This window comes from Mixophyes fleayi, chromosome 3 (genome assembly GCF_038048845.1).
Source record: "Mixophyes fleayi isolate aMixFle1 chromosome 3, aMixFle1.hap1, whole genome shotgun sequence".
NCBI classification, from domain to species: domain Eukaryota; kingdom Metazoa; phylum Chordata; class Amphibia; order Anura; family Limnodynastidae; genus Mixophyes; species Mixophyes fleayi.
Genome location: NC_134404.1, coordinates 292,205,766 through 292,233,691, shown reverse-complemented (window position 1 = coordinate 292,233,691; position 27,926 = coordinate 292,205,766). Strand labels below are relative to the sequence as shown.

Sequence of the window (27,926 nt, the reverse complement as noted above, 5' to 3'; positions counted from 1 at the left end):
ACTTCCCCTCTATAAACCATTACGCCCTGATTATTTTAGTCAAAAACATGAGATAATTGTTATGTTTGGCAATATTTACATGTTAGTATGGGTAATAGTAAATGATCCTAATACAGATACCAAATAAGCAGTGAACAATACGATAGGTAAAAACAGATTGTTGTGAATGAAAGACCAACACTGACCCTAGGAAAGTCTGCACATATTGTACTACTGTATAGTGCACACAAACAATGGAAGCAAAAGAAATAAGGACTCATACCAAAATTATTGTGTTGTTTTTTTTTTTATTACACTTTGGACAACTGTCCCCCATTAAAGGGCAATTCATGAACATTGAGATGACACTAAATGGATTTGCTGTTAAAAGAAAGTACTACCAGTTTGAATCACAGTGTATTATCTTCTGTCTTTCTTAGTTTACCTTAAGTCACAAAACAACTGCACCCTTAAGAGTGGCGTAATCTCATTTTCTGGCTTACCACTCATTGATGAATCTTTTTGGTGAATATTTACATATAGTTGCTTTGTTGAATTAGCTGTACTGTTCTTCTGTCACGTGAAACGTCAAACACATGTTCCTATAAAAAGTTGGACGTATAAATGTTTTATAAAGAGGTGTATTTGACACCACATTCTTTGTGTATGTTTGACAGTAGCCCGACATTACTTTGTGCTGTTGTTAATCTTTAGATTGGCTAGATGTTCACTTAGCTCTTCTCCCACTTCAAGCTCGGCTACAGATGGACAGGCCAGAGCTGGCCGGCCTGATATATTCTGTGCTGCTGTTGCTGTACTAATGGTCTGATGGAGCACAGGTTGTTATAGCCACTCCCTCTTTTTCTCCTGCGTGTCCACGTGTCCCTATTTCTGAAGAATGACTACAATAGTCACTGTGACCAAGTCAAATGCGCCCCAAATTGATGCCTTACAGTATGGGGTATGATGGACCTCAGACAAACTGAAAGCCATAGAAACACTTTGTATTATCACAGATGGCATCTATCTACCTGGTTCTACACCACCGACTCACACTTACTGCATTCGACATCTCCCCAAATTTTGGGTTGCCCATATTTACTGTAATTCTGCTTTACCTACTATATGATCGAAAATCTAAGATCATCTTCACTAAGCAAAAGTCTTACCAAAATATTCATATTTACAGAATTATTTTCCGAGATGCTACTGGTCTTAACGGGAAAAAGTATTTTCACGGTTGCGTTGTTAGCATTGTCCATACCGCTCACCTCAGCACCGGCTTCTAAGAGAAATTCCCAAAGTTTCTTGGTCAGAACATTCTGCAATAAGAAGGGAGAACATGGCCATCTCTGGTGACAACATTGTCCCATGGCATCACCTCCGTAGCCGCAGGAAAAAGGCATGTTTACATTCTTTGCTGTCTAACGGGTAATACTTGTCATAAAAATCTAGAATGTATTCTTCAGTCTTGAATCCAAACTTCTGGTAAAGCAACATTGCAGAATTGTTTGCAGAAACGTGTAGAGTAACATCTTTCCCCATACAAGTCTGCCAGGAAGAATATATGAAAAAAACAGAAGTACTTTTAGTGATGAGAAAAGCCTGAGGCAAAAAGGAGTTGTAGAAACTGAAAAGATCAGAAACTAAAAAGAAACATAAAACTGTTGTGGTTGTTGGAACATGCAGATTTTATGAAACACCATTCTGTAAATAAATAGTGTCATAATATGTCTCACTGTAGAGTCTGACATTTTTCTAGAAGTTGTGCAATTCATTTATTTTTAAGAAATGCCAATGGTAGGAGGGACACCTTTCTGCAATGGAGGATGACTCTTAAAGCAGCAATCCCATGAAAAAAAAATCAGGTGTGTTCTTAACATAAATCACTGTCCTGCTATAAGAAGAATGTTGGTATTTACTATTTTCCTTTGTTTTTATTTTCATTTTAGGCTGCCATTAATGATTCTGGACTATCACAGCTACCATAATAACATGATGTATTGAGCAGAGTTGCTATGGAACACACCTCTGAGCTCTGTCTGTACTGTGACATGATGCTCCTTCTCCCCTTTCTGCCATTACATGTTAAGCTTAGAGCCTGCGAGTGTGTAGTACACTGTGTCTGTCAGCCATTTCTGTTTGGCAAACAGAGAGCTTTTGAAAAGGAGATAATGATTTGTAGTATAGCTTAGAAAAATCAGATGCGTGCCTAAACTTGCTATTTGAAGAAGTAAAAAAAGTAATTCTATGCAGGATTACTGCTTTAAATTGTACATGTTGCTTACTTGCAGGAGACAATATTTTGTGAGCTTTAATCAATATGTAGTCTATTCACTAGGCAGTAGTAACAGATATAATATGCTCCATTCTAATGGATACTGGTGAGGACGACCAAATGGGTGCCTCCATGTACACTTTAAAAAGAAAGCGTATTTTACAGAATAGCTTGGTCTATATAGTAAGAACTAGACATCTGTCGCTGGTTACCTGAATGAGATGGTAGATCATAAATGTAGCAATGCCGGCTCGCCTCCACTCCGGATGAACAAACAGAAATGAAATGTAAGCCTCATTGTACTTAACATCGGGCACCATGAAGCCAAAGGCAATAATGACCTTTTTGTACAGAACTACAACACTGAAATCCGGATATTGCAAACATTCAGAAACGTCGATACCTGGAAATATGAGGATGTGTGTTAAACTATTACATTGCAATACACACTTCAGTCTGTACACCATACATTCCTACTTTTGCTAACTCCCCTCCGGGAGATCCTGGAGAGGATGTTGGTGGACATCTGCGGTAGCAGGAGCGTGACGTGGTAATTAGCATTTCTGGATCACGCCCCCATAGTTTAAAGCAGTGATCACTTCATTGCGACGTAGGGCCAAAATAATAGAATCAAGAAATAAAATGTATAATCCACTCACATTATTTAGGATTCAGGATCGGCAGCGCCATCTCTGGTTTCAATTTTTGTGAATATAAAATAAGAGAATCGTTTTATTGTGGCATCTGTCCCACACACTTCTCTAGGAAGTGGGCTGGATGTGGAGGGTGGCCTGAAATTCAGCAGTCTCCCAGACATTCCGGGAGAGTAGACAAGTATGCTTTACACTACATATCTACCCATGTTCTATTAAAGGCAGCAGAAAACAAAATGTTATTGAAGGAGTGAAAGCTAACATGAGTGAACTGTGTCCTGTTTGTGTGTCTATACTACTGCTTGTGTATGAACAGGAGTGTGGGTCCCTGTAAATGTGTGCCAACTCTCCTGGTTAGGGGGAATGCAGTTTTTCCCTCAGGGTATAGTACATATAGGGCGAGGCGACTTTATGTTTGTTGATGTTTGGCGCATTGTCTACAAATTGTGTAGGACTGCATGGAGAAGAACTTCAGCTGTAGGATCTTGTTTCTTTAGAAAGAAGTTGGTGTCTGTTGTATAATGTGTCATCATGCCCCTGTGGTCAGTGTTATACACTGTATCACTCCCAGGCTGAGCTTGTTTCCCGATTGGCTCTAACTATGTCTTGTTTGCGTTCAGCAAGAAATCAGCATGTGCGGTAAGTAGATATTACAAGGTACTAATTGATATCTACATATCTATTTTTTCTTACCTGGCCAGAAGAATTCCTGGCATATTGAGTTGATTGTGGGGATGTGTCCTGGGCGGACATAGCAGTAGTCAATGGGAGCCTCTGCTTCTGGTTCCCAGTTGGTATCACTTCTATGGGCATATGCTCGGATCTGAGCCAACAGCAGCAGTCTACAAGGTCTGGTCTCATAGTCACGTCTGGCAGAGTAGAGTAGAAGAATTGGTTTCACATATATACGCTCTTTTTTAAGTCAGTAAGAACACCACATTCATTTGCAATGTATAATTATTTTTAAATAGACTAACCTAAAACACGTTTGTCTAGCATATAAATTCCCATGTACTTGGAAAAATTAAACCTAGTTTTATGTCATGCCTTAGGTTGTGCCTTCTTCTTCGCCTGATCTGTCAGTTTCAGTTCTCTCCTTTATGGACCTGGCCACACTGAAGAACACCACCTGTTTACTACTTGACAGCCCCCAATATACTATTATATTGTGAGAGGATTGTCACACTTCTATTAAGACTGACAGGAGAGTACTGCGAGGATATGTAGTGATTATGGCGAAGAGAGAAGAAATAATGGCAACTGTACTGAATGTCGAATCTGCAAGCAGACTTACTAGCACCGTTCTAGGTAAAGTTCAAGAACAAGCATTTTAAACAGCTTTCCCATATGATTTATCGAATGCACAATGATTCCTAGTATTCTCTCGGACGGTATTACATACAAGGAGAAGATCAACGGCACTGGGTAATATATCCCAAACCAGTCATTAGCCCAACCCAGTTTCCAGAAAGAGCATGCTGTGTGGTGCTCCCACTACCACCCAACACACCGCAAAGAAAGAGGGTGTTAACCCACCTCTGTGTGCATCACTCGCTTTCCGCAGAGGAAATTAAAGCATACCTCCCAACTGTCCCAATTTTGGTGGGACATCCCGATTTTCAGACTGCAAAAGGGGTGGGGCATTGACCAAAGGTGGGTGGGGTTTTATATACATATAAACATTTGTGGGTGGAGCTTGGGTGGAACAGGGCAGGGCTTATTTTGTCCTGATTTTGTGATTCTAAATGTTAGGAGGTATGTAAAAATACTTGACTTTTTTTTATCAGACATTTATTTCAAGGTGGGAGGTAGTGGAACAGAATGTACAACCAGCGACTAATCATGGCTGCTTGTGGTGTGTAAGCAAACTTACTGTCTCCCACATAACTGTCTTTATCCAATGATCCTTCAGTTATATAAAAAAGCAGGGATAAAAGTTCCTGAGTGTGACAACTGGCTTTTCCAATACTACCTGGTGGTCACTGTCACTCTGGAAATCAGTAAGCGTAACCGCTATGTGTCCGCATCCACTCTTGGTACTACTACGTATTTCACTGCAATTTTTCTTATTGTGATATGCGACCAAGCGCCTCGCAACTGAAATGTACCAATGAGCTTGTTGTGGTTAAAGAGTAAATCATCATTCACATTACTATACTAAGAAATCGCAATCCTATGGAGCTGGAGGGGCGCAGCGTCGCCAGGATTTCCTTTTATTACCCTTTGTTTTTTATCTTCTAATTATAGCAGCGGAGCTGGAATCACCGGGACCTCCCCGACTCTCACTGTTACATGACTGACAGCTGCCTGTCATGTCAGTGTGGCTGTGGGCACTTCTTACTCTGGTCACGTGAGATCAGGACTTCTACATCTCACATGACCAGAGTAAGAAGCGCCTGCGGCCTCACTGACAGGCAGCGAGCAGCAATCGCTGTCAGACTGCCTCTTATGTATAGCGCTGAAGAGAAGACTGCTGCGCCAGAACAACATGTCTGGGGGGAGCTGTGTAGGTGAGAACGCTAAAGGGGGCAGGTGAAAGGGCTAAAGGGGGCAGAAGAATGGGGCTGATGAAATTACTGAGGGGGGGTGGCTAAAGGGGGTAGATGAAATGGCTGAAAAATAAAGAGCAGCTTTGGGAGGGCATGATCTGTTTATTGTGCGACTGTTATGAGGATGCTTTCTATGGTTCTAGGGTCACTAGAATGTTAAATATTAGTCCGGTGTGGCTAATAGAGGTATGTATTTGATTATAACTCTTTGACAACAATTTTCAAAAATGCATTGCCTACATATGCCTGTGCTATGGGGTAGTTTTATCTGGCCATAACTGATCATTATGTTTGGACTAAATCATTCAGGGTTTGTTAACATTTTGCATTATAATACAACTGCTGCATATTTTCAAAACAGGATCCCAACGTTCCACAAGCCAGCTAGAAAACAACAAAGCTGCAAGAACAGGCAAGAGAGAAGAGCAAGTACAGGTAAGAAATCTGTCTAAATTTGAATGTTGGAGAATTCCTATGCACCTATATTGGGGGGGGAAGGTGGGGGGGGGGGGCTCTAATAGCTCTAGGCTATTAGAGCTACGGCTCTAATATCGGCCGGAACCCTTAAATCGGGCCATGATTACACGCCACCACAACTCACACCCACAGCTGGGATAATGCTTAACTGAGTACACCTTGATGAGTTAAAACAGCCATTAATTTGCCTTATAACGACATTTCACTTCCCCTTTTTTACTTTTTTTTTGCTAGCAGGACATTAAAAACAGACAATATTTTACACTTCCTTTCCTGCACTCACACAAAGAATGAAAGAAAGATGTTAGTAGTGTCCCTTTAAAACGGCCTTTTCAGTAGCTCGTCTACTTGTTACTGGCTGCAGTAACTAAGCTGTAGGCGCTAGGGATGAAGCGCACAACCAGTAGGGAACACACTATATGAACTACCATACAATATATATTTGTTACTCTCTCATCCATGTCACTAAAGCAACAAAAAGTGATGACATGACGAGTCACCTAAGATAAGAATATATTTAGCTGGAAGATTAAATATATACACACATGCATGTTTGGTATCAGGAGCTGATGGGGAGGGCTCATCCTCTATTGATATTTGAAGGCTCCTGAGGTACCTCTTGGTATGGTAGTCCTACATTTATAAACACATGAATCATCATCATCATTTATTTATATAGTGCCACTAATTCCGCAGCGCTGTACAGAAAACTCATTCACATCAGTCCCTGCCCAATTGGAGCTTACAGTCTAAATTCCCTAATATAGACACACACTCACACACAGACAGACACAGACAGACAGACAGGGAGACGGACAGATAGAGAGAGACTAGGGTCAATTTTGATAGCAGCCAATTAACCTACCAGTATGTTTTTGGAGTGTGGGAGGAAACCAGAGCACCCGGAGGAAACCCACGCAAACACAGGGAGAACATACAAAATGAATGGGATATATAGGGACTCTCGTTGTTTAGAGTTAGGACCACCATATTAGCAGAAGCGCCTTGACGTGGCAGGTGGCTTACCATACATTTGCAAATGTGTGTAGCCGAGAATTCTGCATTTTTATGTACAAGTAGAATAGCATCTCTTTTACTGGCTCACAACAGTGCTCTCTCTAGAACATATTTCCTATCATTCACAATACAGAATATTGCTGCTTGACAACAAAGAGTAAATATAATGTGGGTGCCAAGATTAACATGGTCTCTGTCATGGAGATAATAGACATTTTCTTAAGACAGTGGAAAACTGCAAAACTTGAGAAGCCATTCTCAACACACCACCAACTACATGTGTCAAGTTATGATCCCATAAAATGAGTCCATTGGAATCCATTATATTGTAGCACAGTTCAGAGTCATCACAGGTAGGATGGCATGTAGGTCATCAGTAGGCAAACGGTCTCAGAGTATACAACCTAAACTTAGCAGTGCTATTGTGAGACAATTACTGCAGCCGAAGTTCAGTACTCTATATAACTATACAACTTACACAAACCGGAAAGCTCTGGTGTACAAAGCTACAAGCACTAAAAACAGATTCATGTTTTTCTTGTACACAGACCATAAACTGCGTCAATACATAAGCCAATGATCTAACGTGCAGTGCAGTATACATGGACTGGTATAACCAGGCCAGACAATTTAAAAGCATTGCTTTATGTCATAAACACACCTTTAAACACTTGTGAAGAGAGATACCGAACATACTATAAATTGCTGAGAGCCAAAAATAGAACTGGAGAATGACAACAGTTTAATTTGAAGGAACAAGACCATGAAATGAACAGAAAACAATCAAACAAAAAAGCCTTATGTAATGTCCGGTATTTTTCCCCAAGCTTTAGAAACATAAAATCAGATTGTTTTATATGAGGACAGCAAACAAACGCACAGCGTATAGGTCACTTATGATTAATGTAAACTTTGGAGAAGTCACCTTTGTATCAGTTTATGACACGCTCATGAGCAATTTCAAGGGATAAAAGTAAATAAATAAAAAGTGTCAATCATAAAGGCTTTGATGCACAAGTAAATCTAAGGTTGGTAGGCAAAAGAACGGATACTACTAATCAAACAAGCAAAACCATCAGAAAAGCCTTTTCCCCTCATTTTTCATGCTTAACTCCTATCCCCCTCCATCAGAAAAGCAAGAGAGTCCCAACCTATTTTTAACTGTTCAGGTATTAATGCCTATAATATGCACAAATGTCGCTATCTATGTCAATTCTCCCAAATGGATTGTTAACGTCAACTGCGGTCCAGTGCAATTGGCTGAATATTCATCATCATCATTTATTTATATAGCGCCACAAATTCCGCAGCGCTATACAGAGAACTCACTCACATCAGTCCCTGCCCCATTGGAGCTTACAGTCGAAATTCCCTAATAGAGACACACAGACACAGAGAGGGAGAGACTAGAGTCAATTTTGATAGCAGCCAATTAACCTACTAGTATGTTTATTACGCTTCAGGAACTGTGGGATTACCAGGATGGAAAACCTACCCTTGTATCAACTGAAAAAGGGAAGTTAATATTATATTCAATAGGAAGAAATAAACAAAAATGTGATTGGTGGTTGGTTAATTGTATGCTCAGTCAGCATACTCCAAATCACTATCTTCTGTTACCTTTTTATAGCTGTGAGATTTTACAGATGTGAAGAGAAAGGAATGCAGACTATAAACACTTACCTTATGTACGGCTTTAGAACCCGAGAAGTGTAAGGACTCACTATGCTAAGATCCGCCTCCTTATCTTCTGCTGCCCCCAGACGATACAAGAAACGTACAGTAGAGTGGCGGACTCCCTTTGTGGCTGGCATGGCACTCTATTGGGCAAGACAATTCATTAAAAGTACAGCAAGTCAATACTTTTACAAATGTCTATAAATCACTGCATACAAACCAAATCATGCAAATCAAATCAATTAGACTTCACCGTCAAACCTTAGACTCATCATATACAGGCTGCCACCAAAAAATATAGATTGCTAAAAATCAAACTTGAAAAAAATAAAGTAAAAAAATTCTCTAATGGAAACCTATATTGGTATTGTGCCCAAAGGCTTGCTTTCCATCATGTAAGAAGAGTGAGCGCTTGAAATATAAACAAAACCATTTATTTATACAGCGCCAATCATATTACGCAGCGCTGTACAGAGAATATGTAATTATCCACATCAGTCCCTCTCCTACCACACACCCATTAGTCAATTAACCTAACAGTGTACCTTTGACTGTCAGAGGAAACCCACGCAAAGAGGGGGGGGGGGGGGGGGGGATTATACAAACTCCACACACACATAGGCCTCTGGTCAGAACCGAACTCAAGTACCTAGCGCTGTGAAGTAGCAATGCTAGCCAATGTGTCACCTCTGAATTTTTTTCCATCACCAGAGCAGATACTGTGTACATGGTAGAGCAAGAGTTAATTGCAACATTAAATAAAACAATATGAAAATTAGCCATCATGGCAACAGGCAAAATCAACTAGAATTAAATGATCATTTCATTCGAAATAATTATAAAGGGCCATATTTTGTGTTTTTATTTGAATGTCCCAACTAATCTCTCATGTGGCATAAATAGTAGATGCTAAAATACCCATAAATTCTCCTGTCTGTAAAGTGTTTCTGGTAAAGTTATGGTAAAATATAGAACTTCTTCAGTGGTATATGTAACACCCATGAGGGACATAGAAGTTTGATGTAGGCCTTATCAACTAACATCAAGTGATGAGCGAGACACAGCTTTGACCCTTATGACACAGTCAGTTGAACCTCTAGAACCAACACCACCGAAAGTCCTCCTTGGAGGTGCTCTGGCATCAGTTGAATCAATCCTAGTGTCCATGTTAGGCAGAAGAGACCTCAGGATTAACTGGGCCAGGATCCCCTGGACAACTTTATCAACTAGATAAGCTTAGTTTACTCATTTGGTATGTGGCCAATCACTATGGTTATATATGGTGCTCAAATCTTGGACTAATACAATTCAACAATGGGCACTTTTTTTTTTCTAATTCCTAAAGATTTTGGGAATCAACAGGTGTGCTAAAGGGGTTGGGAATGCTTCAACGATGACGAAAAATCCGACACAGAGAAGACCTACAAAAAAAAAAAAACGATTTCAGGATAGAACGACCTCCTTCTGGATGGACAGCTCTCCGGCAGTAGTGTCTGGTGCCACCTGAATGAATTTTAACTTAAAGCAGCAATGTCGGGACCCCGCAGATTACAGTTAATCTATGGGGTCCCGACATTGCCGCTTTAAATTAAAATTCATTCAGGTCGCACCGACGTCAGACACTACTGCCAGAGAGCTGTCCATCCGGAAGGAGGTCCTGTCAGCCTTCTGCTGCCATTGGATTTCTGTAGAGTCGATTTTCAGGTAAGTCTGTGTATATTGCTGGCGTTTCTTCCTGAAATCGTTTTTATTTTGTAGGTATTGTCTGTGTCGGATTTCTCATCATCGTTGAAGTGATTACCACCGTGCTAAAGATGGCAGTCACCAGGAGAAGTGAGCGAGTATTAATTCAAGTTTACACTTCTGTTTTATGTGTACACTGGTATAAAGTTTCTTGGTAACCTTCTGCATCACCTGTACTGTTTATTTTATTAGCACCTAATCTTGATATTATATCACTGTCCGGTTCCCATATGGAAGCAGCACAGATTTGATTTGCATTAGACAGTTGACCTAGAAGTCACTCACCTGATATCTGTCCAGGATTCTGAGGTCCTTGCTGGTTGTGGTATACTCTGGGCCAGAGCTTAATGGCCGAGAAACAGACCCATCCCTAACTCCATACACCCCTCCAACCAGCATTAGAGCTGCATTTACTGCCTGATCCAAGTCAAAAAGGGGCAAACCCCTTTCACGTTTGGCCTTATGGACAAGCAGTTTCTGCCTGAGTCTCCTGGCATCCGGCATTACAGCTACAGCGTTCGGACAGGCCTCAAGGCGCTTTAAAAGCAGTTTTTCTTCATACACATTTAATGCACGGTACTGAGAGTTTTTATTTTTATCTTTCTCAACGGGCTGAGACCTTCTTTTGTCACGCGCTCTCTCAACAGATGGGCCTGCATGTAATTCACCCTCCACCCGCTCCAATTTCTCCTCTTCACTCTCTATCTCCTGTTTGACATGCACAGAAGGCTTGAAGTTTTTCCGACATATAGGGGTAGAGTGTGGGGCATTTGGAGAAGGTATGTATTCAATCCCAGGATCAATGACACCATCAGCATCCATCTCCTCGTCATCTGTAATAAGAGAACATCAATAAATGGCAGGGAAAATAGGAGGACCATTCCTGCGCTCACGTTTGTATTCCACAAGAGACAGACCATAATATTATAATTGAAGTAATATTTTCAGTCAGGGAAGTACAGCTATGATAGCAGTCTGTATGCAGAGCTGATGGGCTCAGCTCACCACTGTGAAGGATGAAAACAGTATCCTTCAACTTCGCCCCCCTATTCTAATACGGACTCATCGCAGTATATTTAACAAAACATAGCTCCGTTCAGAGAACTAGGCCAAAAAGTGTTATAAACAGGACAGTATCCAACACGCGTCTTGTCTGGCGACATCCTCAGGGTAACATATAGCATATGGCCAAATCCGTTCCCCTCTCAAAATGGGTTTAAATGATGGCATCAAGGCCTGACAGCAGACAATCCTGTACGAGCCACTAACATTATCACTACATGGAAGACTCGCCAATCCCATAAGAGCCAGTAACATTACCACTACATGGAAGGCTTGCCAATCCTTTACGAGCCACTAACATTACCACTACATGGAAGGCTCGTCAATCCTGTACGAGCCACTAACATTACCACTACATGGAAGGCTCGCCAATCCAGTACAAGCCAGTAACATTACCACTACATGGAAGGCTCGCCAATCCTGTACGAGCCACTAACATTACCACTACATGGAAGGCTCGCCAATCCAATACGAGCCAGTAACATTACCACTACATGGAAGGCTCGCCAATCCAATACGAGCCAGTAACATTACCACTACATGGAAGGCTCGCCAATCCTGTACGAGCCACTAACATTACAACTACATGGAAGGCTCGCCAATCCAATACGAGCCAGTAACATTACCACTACATGGAAGGCTCGCCAATCCAATGCGAGCCAGTAATATTACCACTACATGAAAGGCTCGCCAATCCCATACGAGCCAGTAACATTACCACTACATGAAAGGCTCGCCAATCCCATACGAGCCAGTAACATTACCACTACATGGAAGGCTCGCCAATCCTGTACGAGCCACTAACATTACCACTACATGGAAGGCTCGCCAATCCAATACGAGCCAGTAACATTACCACTACATGGAAGGCTCGCCAATCCAGTACAAGCCAGTAACATTACCACTACATGGAAGGCTCGCCAATCCTGTACGAGCCACTAACATTACCACTACATGGAAGGCTCGCCAATCCAATACGAGCCAGTAACATTACCACTACATGGAAGGCTCGCCAATCCAATACGAGCCAGTAACATTACCACTACATGGAAGGCTCGCCAATCCTGTACGAGCCACTAACATTACAACTACATGGAAGGCTCGCCAATCCAATACGAGCCAGTAACATTACCACTACATGGAAGGCTCGCCAATCCAATGCGAGCCAGTAATATTACCACTACATGAAAGGCTCGCCAATCCCATACGAGCCAGTAACATTACCACTACATGAAAGGCTCGCCAATCCCATATGAGCCAGTAACATTATCACTACATGGAAGGCTCGCCAATCCTGTACGAGCCACTAACATTACCACTACATGGAAGGCTCGCCAATCCAATACGAGCCAGTAACATTACCACTACATGGAAGGCTCGCCAATCCAATACAAGCCAGTAATATTACCACTACATGAAAGGCTCGCCAATCCCATACGAGCCAGTAACATTACCACTACATGAAAGGCTCGCCAATCCCATACGAGCCAGTAACATTACCACTACATGGAAGGCTCGCCAATCCTGTACGAGCCACTAACATTACCACTACATGGAAGGCTCGCCAATCCAATACGAGCCAGTAATATTACCACTACATGAAAGGCTCGCCAATCCCATACGAGCCAGTAACATTACCACTACATGAAAGGCTCGCCAATCCCATACGAGCCAGTTACATTACCACTACATGGAAGGCTCGCCAATCCCATACGAGACAGTAACATTACCACTACATGGAAGGCTCGCCAATCCCATACGAGCCAGTAACATTACCCCTACATGGAAGGCTCGCCAATCCCATACGAGACAGTAACATTACCACTACATGGAAGGCTCGCCAATCCCATACGAGCCAGTAACATTACCCCTACATGGAAGGCTCGCCAATCCCATACCACTGACATTACCACTACATGGAAGGCTTGTCAATCCCATACCACTGACATTACCACTACATGGTCCAAATTAAATAATTATATAGACCAAATAAAGGGAAGACAGCCAGTCACAACCCCTTCAGTATCCTTATATTCTGTATAAAGAGAATGACATTACATAAACCTACTGCATGTTCCTGTAACAGGCATACTTAAGTTATATAGCTAAAGAATAAAAATTATAAATAAAGAGAGCTATTAAGAAAGCTGGCAGCAATACGAACCATGAAATAAAGCTTGGGGTGGCATGACATCGGGAATGAGATCAGCCTCAGAGAGCAGACTAGGAGTTGCAGAGTGAGAAGCTGGTGTGCCAGGAGCTGAGAAATCCAAGGAAGGTGATGGAGAGGGACTGGTCATGGGTGTGCGGTCTGATGAACTCATAGACGAGAAGTCTATCACTTCCCCTTTCTCAAGCACGACATCTGGCCGGCGGTTACGGCTGCTGGAGAATTTCACAGGAGTAGAGGACGTGCTACGATCCCCGAAACCGGCTGCCTCTTTCTGGGCTCTCCTGATATCTTTTGCTTCTTGAGTGCGGGATCTCTTTTCCTTCAGCTCTATAGCGGACTCCACAGGGTTTCCTCTAGACCTCTTTCTGAGACCTTCCACTGTGATCACTGGGTCCATGTTAGACTTGGCAGGAGCTGGAGAAATTGTGAACGTTTGCATTTTTTCTATCATTAATATACATTGGCCTGAGCTTATATGAAACAACACACAAGTGAATTTAAAATATAAATATGATATTTAAATATAAACACTGATGTCGCACTTAAATTAGAGGTAAGGTTTAAGTAGAATTTATTCTAGGAAATCTATACCTTACATTTACAGAACTATGTGAAGTCTCCACAGTCTATTTTTAAGGAGGATCTCTATCATTCAAAAGTACATGGAAAAAGATCATAGCAACGCCACTTATTTTGCAGCTACCTTTTTAAATGTTTCTTCCCTCCTTGTCAATATTAGCAGCAGGGAGGAAGATTGAGAAGAAATCTAGTAGTTTAAAAAGAAAACCTATCCCTCAACCGAAGAGCAGTCAGGAAATGGAAGACATTACAATTCTGAAATAATTACCATTTTAACATTCATAAAAACAGCTTTTAGTAACTAACACCTCAAGCAAAGTCCCTTCAGTGATGAATCTTCTGTTGGGGAGCGGATGGGTTGGGGGATTCATGTTTCCTATGGAGAAATGTATAGCCGTTGTATTCACTGCTCAACCACCCTCCATAGAAAATGAAATCACACTGACGACAAAAGCCCAGAATCCTCTCTGTTCACCATACCTGAAAATGGTTTGATTCTAAAGTGGAGGTCTCATGGAAGAGACCCCTACAAATTGCTACACATGTAGGGATACTAGAAAAAAAGGGGGTTGTTTCAAAGTGGACAACATCTTTAAAGACACCAGTATGGTTTTATGTACGGAATATGTTGGCGCTATATAAATAGATGATGAATATGATGTAATAAAGGATCAACTTTCTTGATTTGTAAGAAAAGTTAATAAAAATTAGCGGCATGCATTCTAGAAATAAAAGTTATGAACGAATGAATTACAAACATACGGTTGGCCAAAGCTGCAAATTAGATACAAAAATCAGTTTAAAAAGTACCAATTTGTACAAAAAAATTGAATCTTAGGGGGAGATTGAATGTGGCGCGATGTGAGTCTGGAACGTCTGCGGAGACACCTTGCACCCATGTTATGACTGTAATTTTCGCTCATTTTTCCTTGCATCCCAGAGAGGTTCCTACCACAATTGTCCATGTCCCACATCGCCGGCAATTGAGACTCCCCCTTAATGCCTATATTGACTTAGGATATATATGCAGATATTCTCCTATGAGGCAGACCTGCTTCTGGTGAAATATTCAGCATCCATACCTTTTATCTTTTGTGAAGAAGAGGAATACTTGTCTCCCTCTGGTTTCATGGCAGGAGGTTTGTTATGTACAAGTTTCCACCACCCTGGTTCTCCAAACTCCTGAGCTCCAGACCTGAAGAACATGGGGCTGCCCACAGAGAGACATCCTGCAACAGTGCTCCACCAGGTGGAAGTCTTCTTCCTAAGGAGTACAGGACACATAACTATTGCAGGTACCGATATTAACAGCCCTCTGCTAGTAAAGCATGAGGGACAACAAACATATCAACATGTACATAATAGGCCATTCGACATAAAAAGGAAGGGGGTGGGGAGGGGTTTATGGTACTACTGTAAAATGTTTTCGTCTCATAGTATAATTGGTGACAGAGATACCATGGGTACCACTGACATAATCAGGAGGATGGAAATTTAATAAGGAACATCTCTGCCCCCTCTTGTTATCTGTCTCTGTTTTACTGTCATTCTTATCAGATGGCTCAAATGCAGCGAGTGAAAGAGTGCAAAGATAATCTCAAACCAAGACAAATACCGAATGACTTGAATAAAGACGCCAAGTCGCGTATCACCAACTGTAGTAACCTTCCCTCCTTCCTTCTTTAACTCATTTCCTCACTTTATACTCCCAATCATACCATCCATTCTTAATTTTCCCCCTTTCTACCTTTCATCCTCCAAATTTAAATCTGAGTTAAATTCTGTCTGTCTCACATGTCTTTCCACCTACTCCATTTTAAGGAACTGTTGAAAATATTAACTACCTGATTCTATTGTTTGGTTGATTTGCCCAATGTTGTTGTTTATTTTGTTACATAATAAAGCTGAACTACCACCTACATAATAGGTTACTACTAAGGTGCCCCCTCCTCAGCTGGAGACCCAGGGGGCTGCTACATGCAGCCATTTTCCATGAGGACCTTCTAGTTCTATAATACAGAACCAGCCAATCAATTTCTTTCTCCAACTTTAAATGGATGCAGAGGGATTTGGGCAATGTGAGCGCATGGACGAATTACAAACCAATGACTCTTGATAATAGCTTGCTATCAGTCCTCCCACAAAATTAAATAAAGGACCCCCCCCCCCCCCCCCCCCCGCCACGGCTGTGGCGGAACTACCATTGGTGAGACAAGTGCATGCACCAGGGCCCATGGAGATAATGGGGCCCGCTGCATGGCAGATGCAGAGGGTCAGGGGCCCCGGTTCACTCCTCCCCACACCGGGGGCCACAGCTCACCAGTTCTGCCCTCTGTCCCCCAGAAGAACACCAAGGGGTATATTTACTAAACTGCGGGTTTAAAAAAGTAGAAATGTTGCCTATAGCAACCAGATTCTAGCTATCATTTATTTAGTGTATTCTACAAAATACAGCTAGAATCTGATTGGTTGCTATAGGCAGCATGTACACTTTTTTAAACCCGCAGTTTAGTAAATATACCCCCAAGGCTTCACACCCAAGTGCCTTACCCCAGGTGCAATCAAGAAGCTAGAACAGCTGCCCCTACACAGATCATTGATATTTATCGTAAATGCAATCCTGACAAACCTAAAATAGTATATGGAGTGCCTTTTTCTGTTGAAGGATGATGCAATTATTGTGCCCCAACTAAAATTTTTCCACTACCCTGTAATCCCCTGATTGTGCAGGGTTTCAGCCAGAAGCTGGGACCAACCCGACCTCCTTCCTTCTGGTCTTTAGAGCAGAAAAGGATCAGGCAGTGACTCACGTTAGCATGGCAGATCAGCAGAACTTGGAAATAGCTGCGATTAGAGAAACCAGGTTTTTGACATAAATTATTGTAGTGAAGTGGTGAGGACACTTTAGGACGTTTCAAGGGATTTAGGTTCTTCTAGCATGTTTCAAAAGTTTGTTATATTTTCTTCACTCTGGTATGAGACTAGCCACAGCCATTTACTAGATCTCCTATTTGGATGGCTGACCACTGGTGGAGAAACAATATCTGCTTCACAAACTGGCAACTATTGTGTTCACGGATAGATTTATTTTCTACACTCACCTATTCCCCAGCAAGAAGGTCCAGTGCTTTTCTATAAATGAACAGATGTCTTCTTTCCATCTGAAGTAGCCCTGTCGACCAGATCCTTCCAGGGACAGGTTGTACATGGCCAGCATGACCACCTGAAATCGGACAAACATCGTCATCAGGACTCAGAACCAGGATTGTAATAATGTTCTGCTACAGTCACTGCTAATATTTACTGCAAATGTATATAACTACAGTTAGTAACTACACTTCCTCTGTAAGGTAAATCTGGAATTCTCCTAACCAATATTCTGCAAAAAGCAAGTTCTGTTGTCATTAGATGGAGCACGTTAGCTTACCTGCTGCCAGGTCAGCCTTAAACGTTCAAACTCCTCTTTGCCATCTTCGGAGCAGTCAGTACATGTAAACTTGAAGAAGTTGTCCCCTTTTAGGTGACTTGGTGGATCACTTCTGATCTGACCTGCAAATGGACAATGTGACATCATTAGTTAAAAAGTATGTGTATTGTTTCCCATTTCAACATTACACAACGCCTGCCTTTGAACAACGCTGTCACTTACCACCAGGTATATTTTTAAGTATTATTATTAAAGTACATTAAAATGTATATACTTCATTAGAGATCACCCTATTGAACGCACCACCCTTGCCACGACGCCCGTTTTTGCTTGCGTCCTAAAACGGCAGTATTAATTTGTAAAAATGGAAATTCAAACTTTTGGAAGTGGCATTATAACCCTGTTCAGACTGATGAGAAAAAACAATTACATCTGTGAAATCATTGCAGATTATTTTTCTCCTTGCCGGGATGTTAGCACAAATCTGAATGCTCAAAGCCTAACTGTCAAAGTTCTGATTGAATGGAAACATTTCATAATGATCAAATAATGAAATAGACTTGATTAGCTGCACTTGGCTGATATAGAAGTGCTTAGGGTGTACTTGCTTTTCACATTGGCATTATTTAATCAACAAAAATACACACAAAAAAATTGTTATGAGTTATTTGTCACATGAGTTTAGAATAAAATGTACAATTTGGTGAACACTGGATGATTGTTAATAATGTCCCGATATGTAAAACACATTTGAAAGAGAAGGTGTACTTTCATTTTCACATTATGTCTATAATAAACACTAAAAATAGAGCATAGTGAATGTGTGTTTTGTCATATTTCTTTGCTTAAGGTTATGCTAGTGCAAATACTTAATTATACTCTAACCAAATTTGTTTGTTTTTTTGCATTTGACTAATAAAACATATCTAGATGAATGCATAATGATTTGCATTTTATAGGACTTCACCAGTTTTCTATGTTGCAAATATTCTAGCAGAATTCCATTCTTTTTGTTTCCACTTCATATATGCTTCATTTCTTTCCAGACCCCACCTATCAGTCTTATTCATCCATAATACACCCCAAAGAATACAAGTAGCTTACGGTGTGTGGTCTAGTGTCAAGGGCTGGATACATAGAAACTGACTTTTTAAATGATTGGGGGGGGGGGGTGCTCATGTTACCCTTTTGACCCCCAAATGTTTGAAATCTAGCATATGATCTATGTTTGAAGTCTTTAAAAGCAGGAGTAGCGGCATGCTGCTGATACATTTCAAGCCATTAATATCACATCATCAGAAGGGAAAGTCCTTGTACCCGCACATTGAATAAAATCTAATTAGTCTATAATTACAAATCTTGAAGATAATAAATGCCTGGGGGTATATCTACTAAACTGCTGGTTTGCAAAAGTGGAGATGTTGCCTATAACAAAAAATCAAATTCTAGTTATTTATTTATTTCATTCTGCAAAGTGACAGCTAGAATCTGATTGGTGGCAACATCTCCACCTTTTCAAACCTGCAGTTTAGTAAATATACCCCCTGGAGCTGGTCTTCATTCTCGCTATTTGTATGATATAATGGTTTCCATCAATGCCACATTTAGGAAAAAACTGGGAACTCACTTTCTGTTAATATAGCATGGTAACTGCATACATAAAAAAAATACAAAACAAAAAAACACAAAGGCAAAACTTAAAAGACAGGGACAAGAATTCAACCCTTGCTTACTTGCTGGAATCCACTTTTGACATTTATCACAATGAAAAGGCATCTCCTCCATCCATGGTGGGTCTACCTCATCACCAACATCACTGTTCAATGAATCACCGCTCTGATCATGAGACAAGTCAATAGATGCCTGATCTTCGGATTCTACCAGAAGAAGAGTCTCACCCTCCACTTCCCCCTCCTCTAAACCCTCAGAGGCGGACATTCTGGTGGCATCATCGTCCGCCGGAGTGATATGTGAAGAAGTATCCATGGTCTATACACAGAAGTGGATAATACTTGGCAGGAACTAATCTACAGAGTCTATTTTATTGTATTTAAATCCGGCTCTTTAGAATAAACAGTAGGTGCCATATGGCTTTCAAATCTCTCACAATCAAACCAGATCACCCAGCAGAGACCACATTAAACATTTTCATACAAGTTATGTAACTTTTATTAGGAGTCTATGAGGTTTTCATTATGAAAGTTCCAAGTGTGATCACTGTGTAAAACAGTTGCTAAGAAGATGATGTATAGAAGGGCAACAATATTCAGAAAAAGTTCCAAATGTTAAAAATCAGGAGTCAATGTTCTAGAAGTTCCCATTCTTAAGATTTGTTGAAACCATCACTTAAAAGACCCTTTTCACGTTCAGACTCCAACTGCTTGGTCAATTCAATCTGCTCCTGCAGGACGCGCAAGTTCTCCTGTTTCCGTTTCTGCCTCTCTAAATCATGGATAACACCCTCACGCAATCTCTTAAACAAACAAAAAAGTAAAAAAAAATCATTATTACATTCATAATTATATTAATAATATACAATTTTAAATACCTAACCTGAAGTGTAGGCATAGAAAATGCTAATTATTGCAGCATGTTAGAGACTTATTGTTGAATTATCTTTGTTTTATATATTCCCAGCTACAAGTCCAAGGTGTCCCAGTGATGTATAGCTTACACACTGCTTTTTGATTCTAGGGTAGGAATTATCCTTTATTAGTTCTAAAAGTATTTTCTAAATATACAGTATAGTTACAAGACCTCCGTAACTAAGCACTGAAAGAATGAACCTAGTTCTTATAAAAACCTACAATAAGTTACAATGCAGCATTTACTTACAGGCCTATTTATCAAATAGTGTAATTTAACCGAAATATACTTACTGTCATTCCGACGCAATTTGGAGGATTACTCAAATTCATGAATGTTGCATCGCAGCAGATATCGTGGATATCTGCTGCTTTGCATTCTATTTCGTTTTATGAGCAGTCACCATAAAACAGTATGGTGACTGCTCCCGAACAAGTTCCGAAAAAGAGATTTTTTCCGAAACTTGTTATGTTAATGTACGCCAGGTGAAGCTGGGTGTACACCATCGTAAATGAAGTCTTCACTTCACTTTTCAGTTCTGACAGCGCATGTGCGGAGGGATTACGTGATCCCTCCCTGTCATATGATTTTTGTTCGTCTCACTGACTACTGGAGGGTTCCTGCGTGCAGGCCCAATAATTTCAATCGGCGCTTGCGCACAGATATTGTTAGGAGGAACGAAGAAAGGATGAAGAAATCCGGAGACGAGCGCATTACGAAGATGCCGTCTTAAGTGTTTGTTTGTTTCACAGAAACAGCAGTTTATCGAAACTGATGCTCCTGTGTTGTTGTTTTTAATAAATATGATTAATAGTTCAATCCTTATCAATGCGGAAAGGATTGAAAACTATTTTTCATTTTTTGCGTTCTTTGTTACCTATATCTGCTGTGATGCTACGTTCATAAATTTGAGGAATCCTCCAAATTGCGGCGGAATGACGGTGAGTGTAGTTTGGTTAAATTACACTTGTGTCTAAGGAGAGTGTGATAAAATATGTTTATTGTAACAGTAACAGCAATTTATGCATCAAGATCAGTACTTTCCCCATAAGCTTAACAGTATAATGCAAATAAAGCAAATGTCCCAATGTGTTCTAATGCAAATCTAACCGGTTTTATATCATTTTACAGCCCAGAAAAAGAATCGTTTCTGTCAATGAACAATAGTTTTAAACAAGTGCGAAAAATACATAACTGGCGTTACAATACAGCTGGAAAACGCGTGTTTAACAAAAAAAAAAAGCTTCTTCCTAATGCAGCAAAGTATAGCTTTATCATTGCAAGTTGAAAGTAATGATTATATAAAATCGTGATGATCACATATATTACGTGCATCTCTGCGCCCACTAGCTTACAATTTGTCAGTGCATGTCTTAGATTAGTTGTTACACTAGTTAAGCAGTGCTGGTAACACATGTGCATGACCTTCATTGATAACCTTAAGAGTATGGGCAGAAGCACAGTAAGATGTATCACACACCGACCTCTCTATCCAGGTTCTGCTTCGTATGTACCCCAACCACCGTACCCACAGTAAGGACCACCGAAAGGCCCAGGACCACTTTGGATCGGGTGGACATGCCTGCTACAGGGCCGGATGGGGCGGAACGATGGTGGAACGCACCAACAGGGAGCTGCAACGCAACGCTACAGGAACAAAGGACGCCGTTGACTAAGTTGGAGTGGGAAGCTGAGGTAGCCATGTTTGTTACTGGCGACTACCAGTGGTACTTCAGCTGTTACTGGCAGGGTAGATTGGTTTAGGCTTTAGGTAGTTCCACACCATGGTAGTTCCATAACAACAAGAGAGGCACATATGTTTATGTTTACGTCTGATATACAGTCAACAAGAGACTGGTGCAATTCTCTATTTTCTAAGGCAATTTCAATATATATTTTTTTATGATAAGTTATGTTTGATTATATTTTATAACCTCTACTTGCTAGCACTTAGTTTTTAAAGGTACAGCCCCAGGTTTTAAAAATCTGTCTCTCCAAAATGTCCATATTAAAAGTAGTGACCGACTGTACAGTTAAATACCTTCATTCTGCATTATGGTGGGTAAAAATCTCACTAAGCTCAAAACCTGGGGTATATAAGTTTTCACTGAGGCCCTGCACAATGGATGAAAGGGGGATTCAGACAGTCTTTTAATGGTCTTTCACTGATGTTTTCTTTTCGAGATACTTGGGCAGTGTACAGGAGTGTAATATAATTGTCATAATCAGAACAAGTAAAAAAGGTGTCCATTGGTAGTCCAGGATCATAAATCATTTATAGCAGCCTGAAGAAATAAAAAAATAAGAAAAAATGGTAAATACCAACATTCTTCTTATAGCCTGCCTCAGTGATTTATGTTAAAACACACCTGATTTTTTTCATGGGTTGCTGCTTTAACTTGTGATTTGATTATACTGAGATATGCATGTACATTTTATCTTATGATATTTTTATAATAAAATTAACTTTGTATTTGAATCATCAGGTTGGTATTTAACCCTTAATGCAGTATTGGTGACAGCGTAAGGGTTTCTTTACACATTTTTTTCTGGCTTGTTCAGGAGTAAAGCTGGGTACGTACACACTATAGAAAATGACTTCAGATGTGAGTTCTGTTAGATTTTAGCAACAACTGAAAGTCACGATGAGCATGCAGATTCATGCATACACACTACACGATTTACTGTCAGATCTGTGATTTTCATCTCTCATAACCATCTGCTAAAACAATCATGAATCCGTACACATTCACAGCACTGGAGTCATGAGTAGTAGGTTCATTGGCTGCTATTAAATTTCCCTTAGTCTCTCTTGATCGGTGTGTGTGTATGTTAAGGGATTGAGATTGTAAGCTCCAATGGGGCAGGGACTGATGTGAATGAGTTCTTTGTACAGCGCTGCAGAATTAGTGGCGCTATATAAATAAATAGATGATGATGAGTTTGATTCCTGACCATGGCCTTATCTGTGTGGAGTTTGTATGTTCTCCCTGTGTTTGCGTGGGGTTTTTCCGGACGCTCCAGTTTCCTCCCACACTCCCAAAACATACTAGTAGGTTAATTGACTGCTATTAAATTGCCCTTGGTCTCTCTCGGTCTGTGTGTGTGTATGTTAGGGGATTGAGATTGTAAGATCCAATGCGGCAGGGACTGATGTGAATGAGTTCTCTGTTCAGCGCTGCAGAATTGGTGGCGCCATATAAATAACTAGATGATGATAACATTCTACAGATATCTGCTGTCTTTGCAGCAATATGCAAACCTAATTTAAATAATAGGCTGCACCCCAGCGCACACAAACATATAGGAAGAGGACATAGCATCATCACCATTCATCGCGTTGTTTTGCTTTGTGTATAATGTACATTCCGTTAACTCCCTTCAGAACTGCACACAAGTTAGAATTTATTTTTATATAATGAACCGAAAATCTTGTGTTTGTTGCCATGGCGACAACGCTGCACTCAATAAACAGGAGAGAAAGGAGAAGAAAAAAATCGCAGTTATTGGAACAAGGACTGGTTGCTGATGTGAGGGTCATTTTCACATTTGCTGCTGCTGCAGGAGACTCAGGAGAAGAATCCTCATGACTTCAGGAATTTCCTGCGGATGAATGATCCTACATTCCAGGAGCTGCTTCAACTTTTAGAAAAGGTGGACACCCATTTAAGGGGGTGACAAGTTGAAGCAGCAAATGAGGGGATGAGGCAGCCCTGTAACAATCTTGGGCATGGCTCGGTGGGAACTCTGTCAAACCAGTGTACTGTGTGTGTTGCCCTCTATTGACCCTATAGAGCACCTCCATAATCAAATATTCTGCCTCTGCCCAGTTGTCACCGTCTAAACGTTAGTTTTTTCTCAATTGTCGCACACATCAAGTCACACTCGTCGTCTTCTTTTTCCACCAGCCTCTTGGGCCGAGTATGCGTTGAGTCATGTCCTTGGTGTGTTCCGTCTTTTTCTTTCCCCTCCTGCCAGATTGTTGCCCTTGTTGCTAGATGGATTCACAACTCTGCTGTTTGGGAGCAGCCGTCTCCACCGGATCCTCTGCTGCATCACAAAACCTCTCCTCAATGAAGGCAGGTGGCTATGTAATAAAAAATATAACTTAAATTAGCATTATAACAATAGATGCATGTATTGCTTTAATATTACAGCAATTTTTCTTTTTCAGTCCCCATGGTTGAGGAATGACAAGTTATTGCTGAAGAATTTGAAGAAATGTGGAATTTCCCAAACTGTGGCGGGGCTGTAGATGGGAAACATGTCAGAATTATGCCACTCTCTAAAACTGGTTCCTTTCTCTACAATTACTAGGGATTCTTCAATATTAACCTGATGGCTATAGTGGGTGCAAAATATTAACTTATCTTCGTGGACATTGTAAAAATGGCAAAGTGTGAAATGGCGGGGCGTTGGAGCAGACTCCCTTCCATGACAAACTTAAAAGCAATGGACTGAGATTGTGCACACGTACCCAAACTAAATTAAGCCTTAATTTTGTAGTTGTGACTGTGCACTAAAAGCTAATAATTTAAAACCTCACCCCCAAAAAGCACTCACACCTTAAAGGAGGTTAGTCAATTACCGATTTTCAGGAGCAAGGTGAGTAGTGGATGACATGTTATAATGTATGTAGGGCAGCACGTTGGCTAAGTGGTTCGCCTCACAGCATTGGGGTCCTGAGTTCAATTCCTGACCTTATCTGTGAGGAGTTTGTATGTTCTCCCCGTGATTGCGTGGGTTTCTTCTGGGTGCTCTGGTTTCCTCCCACACTCCAAAAACATACTGGTAGGTTATTTTGCTGCTAACAAAATTAACCCTAGTCTGTGTGTGTGTCTGTCTGTGTGTGTCTGTCCGTCTGTCTCTGTATGTGTCTGTCTGTATGTTAGGGAATTTAGACTGTAAGCCCTAATTGGGCAGGGATTGATGTGAGTGAGTTCTCTGTACAGCGCTGCGGAATTAGTGGCACTATATAAATAAATGGTAATAATAATGTACACTGACCTTTTATGTCACATCGAAGTATTAACTCTTACCAATATGTAAATAAATCTTTTAAACATTCATGATTGTTTATTTATTATGCCACTTGCCAGTATGAATTCTGTTTCCTGCGGGACATGTGAGGAACTGGACTCCCCCTGGGGCAAGTTGCCAATGGGTGGTCTGGCTATTTCTTGGTCAGCCGTGAACCTCTCTTGTCTGTTGGAATCCTTGGACTTGGTTTGCCACAAACAGGGATTTGATCTGTAGGCCTCACTAAAAGACCTACACAGTTGACATATGCTTTGGTACAGACACAGGGTCTAAACAGGTGCACTGAACCTATAGATTTGTCCATATGTTTTATACTGCCAATAATAGTCTATATAATTTAACTATATATATAATCAGGTTGTAGGACAGGCAAATGAACAATACATACAGGTAGATAAAAAAAATATAGAAATTTACACATAGCACACCAGTAAATAAATGAGACTTTATAGAGATCCTTTACCTGTACATGTGTTTACATTTCACAATCAATACACTTTTATCGACTTGACGTGCTATGGTACAGACACAGGGTCTACACAGGTGTACTAAATGTATGGACTTGTCCATATATTTTATGCTGGCCAAAACAGGTTATATAATAAGACGGTAACACAGGCAAAATAACTATGCTTACAGGTAGTTAATACAGAATTTAAGAAATGAACACATAACACATTAGTAAATTGTCACTCACCGGACCGTGAGTGCCTCTTCTCGGACATTTAGGAACCGTGGCCGTCCACCATCCTGAGGGTCTGCGCATGCGCAGCCCTTTTCTATACTTCAGTGTATACCCCTTTAACTTAATTGGCAGATCAGGCAACCTCCCTATATTAAGCACCTGTGGTCACCACCACGTTGCCTGATCTTGGAGTCTCATTCCTCATGAGTCTCTGAAGGTGTTCCTGTATTACTTGTGTATTCAGTGCTGCTGATTCCTGTGGTTTCCAAGCCACTTCTACTGCTGTGGTTCCATGCCACTTCTGCCATCAACTGTGTCATCGTGACTGTTTGCTGGTTTCTATCCGCTGCTTCCGTGCACTACAGTCTCCTGCTTGCAACTCGCCTGTGTTCAACATCGTGACTGCCAGCTGACTACTATCCGCTGCCTCTGTGCACTACAGTCTCCTGCTTGCAACTCGCCTGTGTTCAACATCGTGACTGCCAGCTGACTACTATCCGCTGCCTCTGTGCACTACAGTCTCCTGCTTGCAACTCGCCTGTGTTCAACATCGTGACTGCCAGCTGACTACTATCCGCTGCCTCTGTGCACTACAGTCTCCTGCTTGCAACTCGCCTGTGTTCAACATCGTGACTGCCAGCTGATTACTATCCGCTGCCTCCGTGCACTACACTCTCATCTCATCTTTGCTGTGACTTCCTCGAGACTGCCGCTTTTCATTACCATCTGCTACACTTCGTGATCTACAGCTCCTGCCCTGCGCTGCACTCCTGTTTCCCATCGCTGTTGGTTCCTGTGGTTGCTACTGGTTACCTCCGTGTGCCGCTGAGTCCTGCCGCTGTGGTCAGCGCTATCGTCCATCTCCTGCTGATCCACTCTCCACGCCTTCACGTGTTCCACTGGCCTCTACCCTCCTGTCAGCATTGGATTTGTATCTCTTCTACTACCCTCTGCTGGATCATCTCCATTCTCCTGGGTTTCCTATGAGTCCAGTTCCACGTGTTGCTGACTCCTGTGGATTCGTGTCCCTGTCGGTCTACTCACCTGTGCGCTGCACCTGCTAGACCGCTGCTTCTCCTATCCTGGGACTTCCTATCCAGTCGGCCTCCAGCCGCTCAGGTACCGCTGCAATCCCATCTGACTGCTACTGCTGAACCACGGTATGCATACTTTTCATTGACTGTGCTGTGTATTGCATATCTTGCTGGACTGTGTTTGGTTCTCTCTGGAGTCTGCTACCCGCTGAGTCTCTTGCCATCATTGACTGTGTTATCATTGTGCTGGACTACTTCAAGAGACTTTCTAGATTGCAGACCTGATCAGTCATTTACATATATATATACCTATATTGTGCATATTACTGTGGATCGTGTATAAGGTGCCTGTGTATATCCTGTGTTGCAGTCTTCCCCCGTGCACCTCCTCACATATATATTCAGTGGTACAACTTGCTGATGTCAGACCACTGATCCCTGTTTCCGGTATCACCTGTTCCATTATCCTCTCACATAGCAGTGGTACAACTTGCTACCGCAGACCACTGACTACCTGGATACCTCCACTTGGATTCCATTCCTTCACTCAGACAGCGGTACAACTTGCTACCCGCAGACCGCTGACTCTCATCACCTCCTTGTTTCTGTTGGACATTCCTCCTCACTATAGCAGTGGTACAACTTGCTATCGCAGACCACTGACTACCTTCACGTGTCCTTGTCCATACAGTTCCTTGTGTATCATTACCTCATTATTACCAGTGTTGCTAGTCATAGACTTTCCTGAGCATCTCATCGGCCATTATTTCATGTTCCGTGATCACCCAGCTACCAGAGTACCCTATTACCATCTACATTGCTCTGGTAAGCCTACCATCTGGTGATCCCTGGGTAAAGACTCCTAGTGCCCGTGACAGTAAGATCAGGCCATGACAGACCCAGATGTGGAACCTACCGCCAAAGAGATGCTGCAACATCTGGTTAGCCGTGTGGAGCAACAGGATGC

General features: G+C 41.4%; 2 protein-coding genes across 2 annotated transcripts; both read right to left on the bottom strand.

Annotated features, from left to right (window-relative positions):
* Positions 1-280: 280 nt before the first annotated feature.
* Positions 281-19,612, bottom strand: KAT14 (lysine acetyltransferase 14). The gene is made up of 10 exons (XM_075203811.1): positions 19,348-19,612; positions 17,615-17,736; positions 17,289-17,410; positions 15,270-15,451; positions 13,600-14,022; positions 10,659-11,206; positions 8,637-8,773; positions 3,604-3,779; positions 2,470-2,660; positions 281-1,530 (listed from the first exon to the last, which is right to left on the bottom strand). Exons 1-10 carry the CDS (start codon positions 19,598-19,600, stop codon positions 1,357-1,359), a joined length of 2,328 nt encoding a protein of 775 aa, XP_075059912.1. The 5' UTR covers positions 19,601-19,612; the 3' UTR covers positions 281-1,356.
* Positions 19,613-19,937: 325 nt separating this feature from the next.
* Positions 19,938-21,893, bottom strand: PET117 (PET117 cytochrome c oxidase chaperone). The gene is made up of 2 exons (XM_075203812.1): positions 21,685-21,893; positions 19,938-20,087 (listed from the first exon to the last, which is right to left on the bottom strand). Exons 1-2 carry the CDS (start codon positions 21,778-21,780, stop codon positions 19,938-19,940), a joined length of 246 nt encoding a protein of 81 aa, XP_075059913.1. The 5' UTR covers positions 21,781-21,893.
* Positions 21,894-27,926: the final 6,033 nt, after the last annotated feature.

Coding starts and splice junctions, on each gene's coding strand:
- PET117 (XM_075203812.1), bottom strand. CDS start 21,780: ATGTCCACCCGATCCAAAGTGGTCCTGGGCCTTTCGGTGGTCCTTACT. Junction 20,088..21,684: donor AGCAGAACCTGGATAGAGAG/GTCGGTGTGTGA, acceptor TGTTTGTTTAAG/AGATTGCGTGAGGGTGTTAT.
- KAT14 (XM_075203811.1), bottom strand. CDS start 19,600: ATGGATACTTCTTCACATATCACTCCGGCGGACGATGATGCCACCAGA. Junction 15,452..17,288: donor ACCTTCTTGCTGGGGAATAG/GTGAGTGTAGAA, acceptor TGTACTCCTTAG/GAAGAAGACTTCCACCTGGT. Junction 2,661..3,603: donor CCAGGAATTCTTCTGGCCAG/GTAAGAAAAAAT, acceptor TCATATTTCCAG/GTATCGACGTTTCTGAATGT.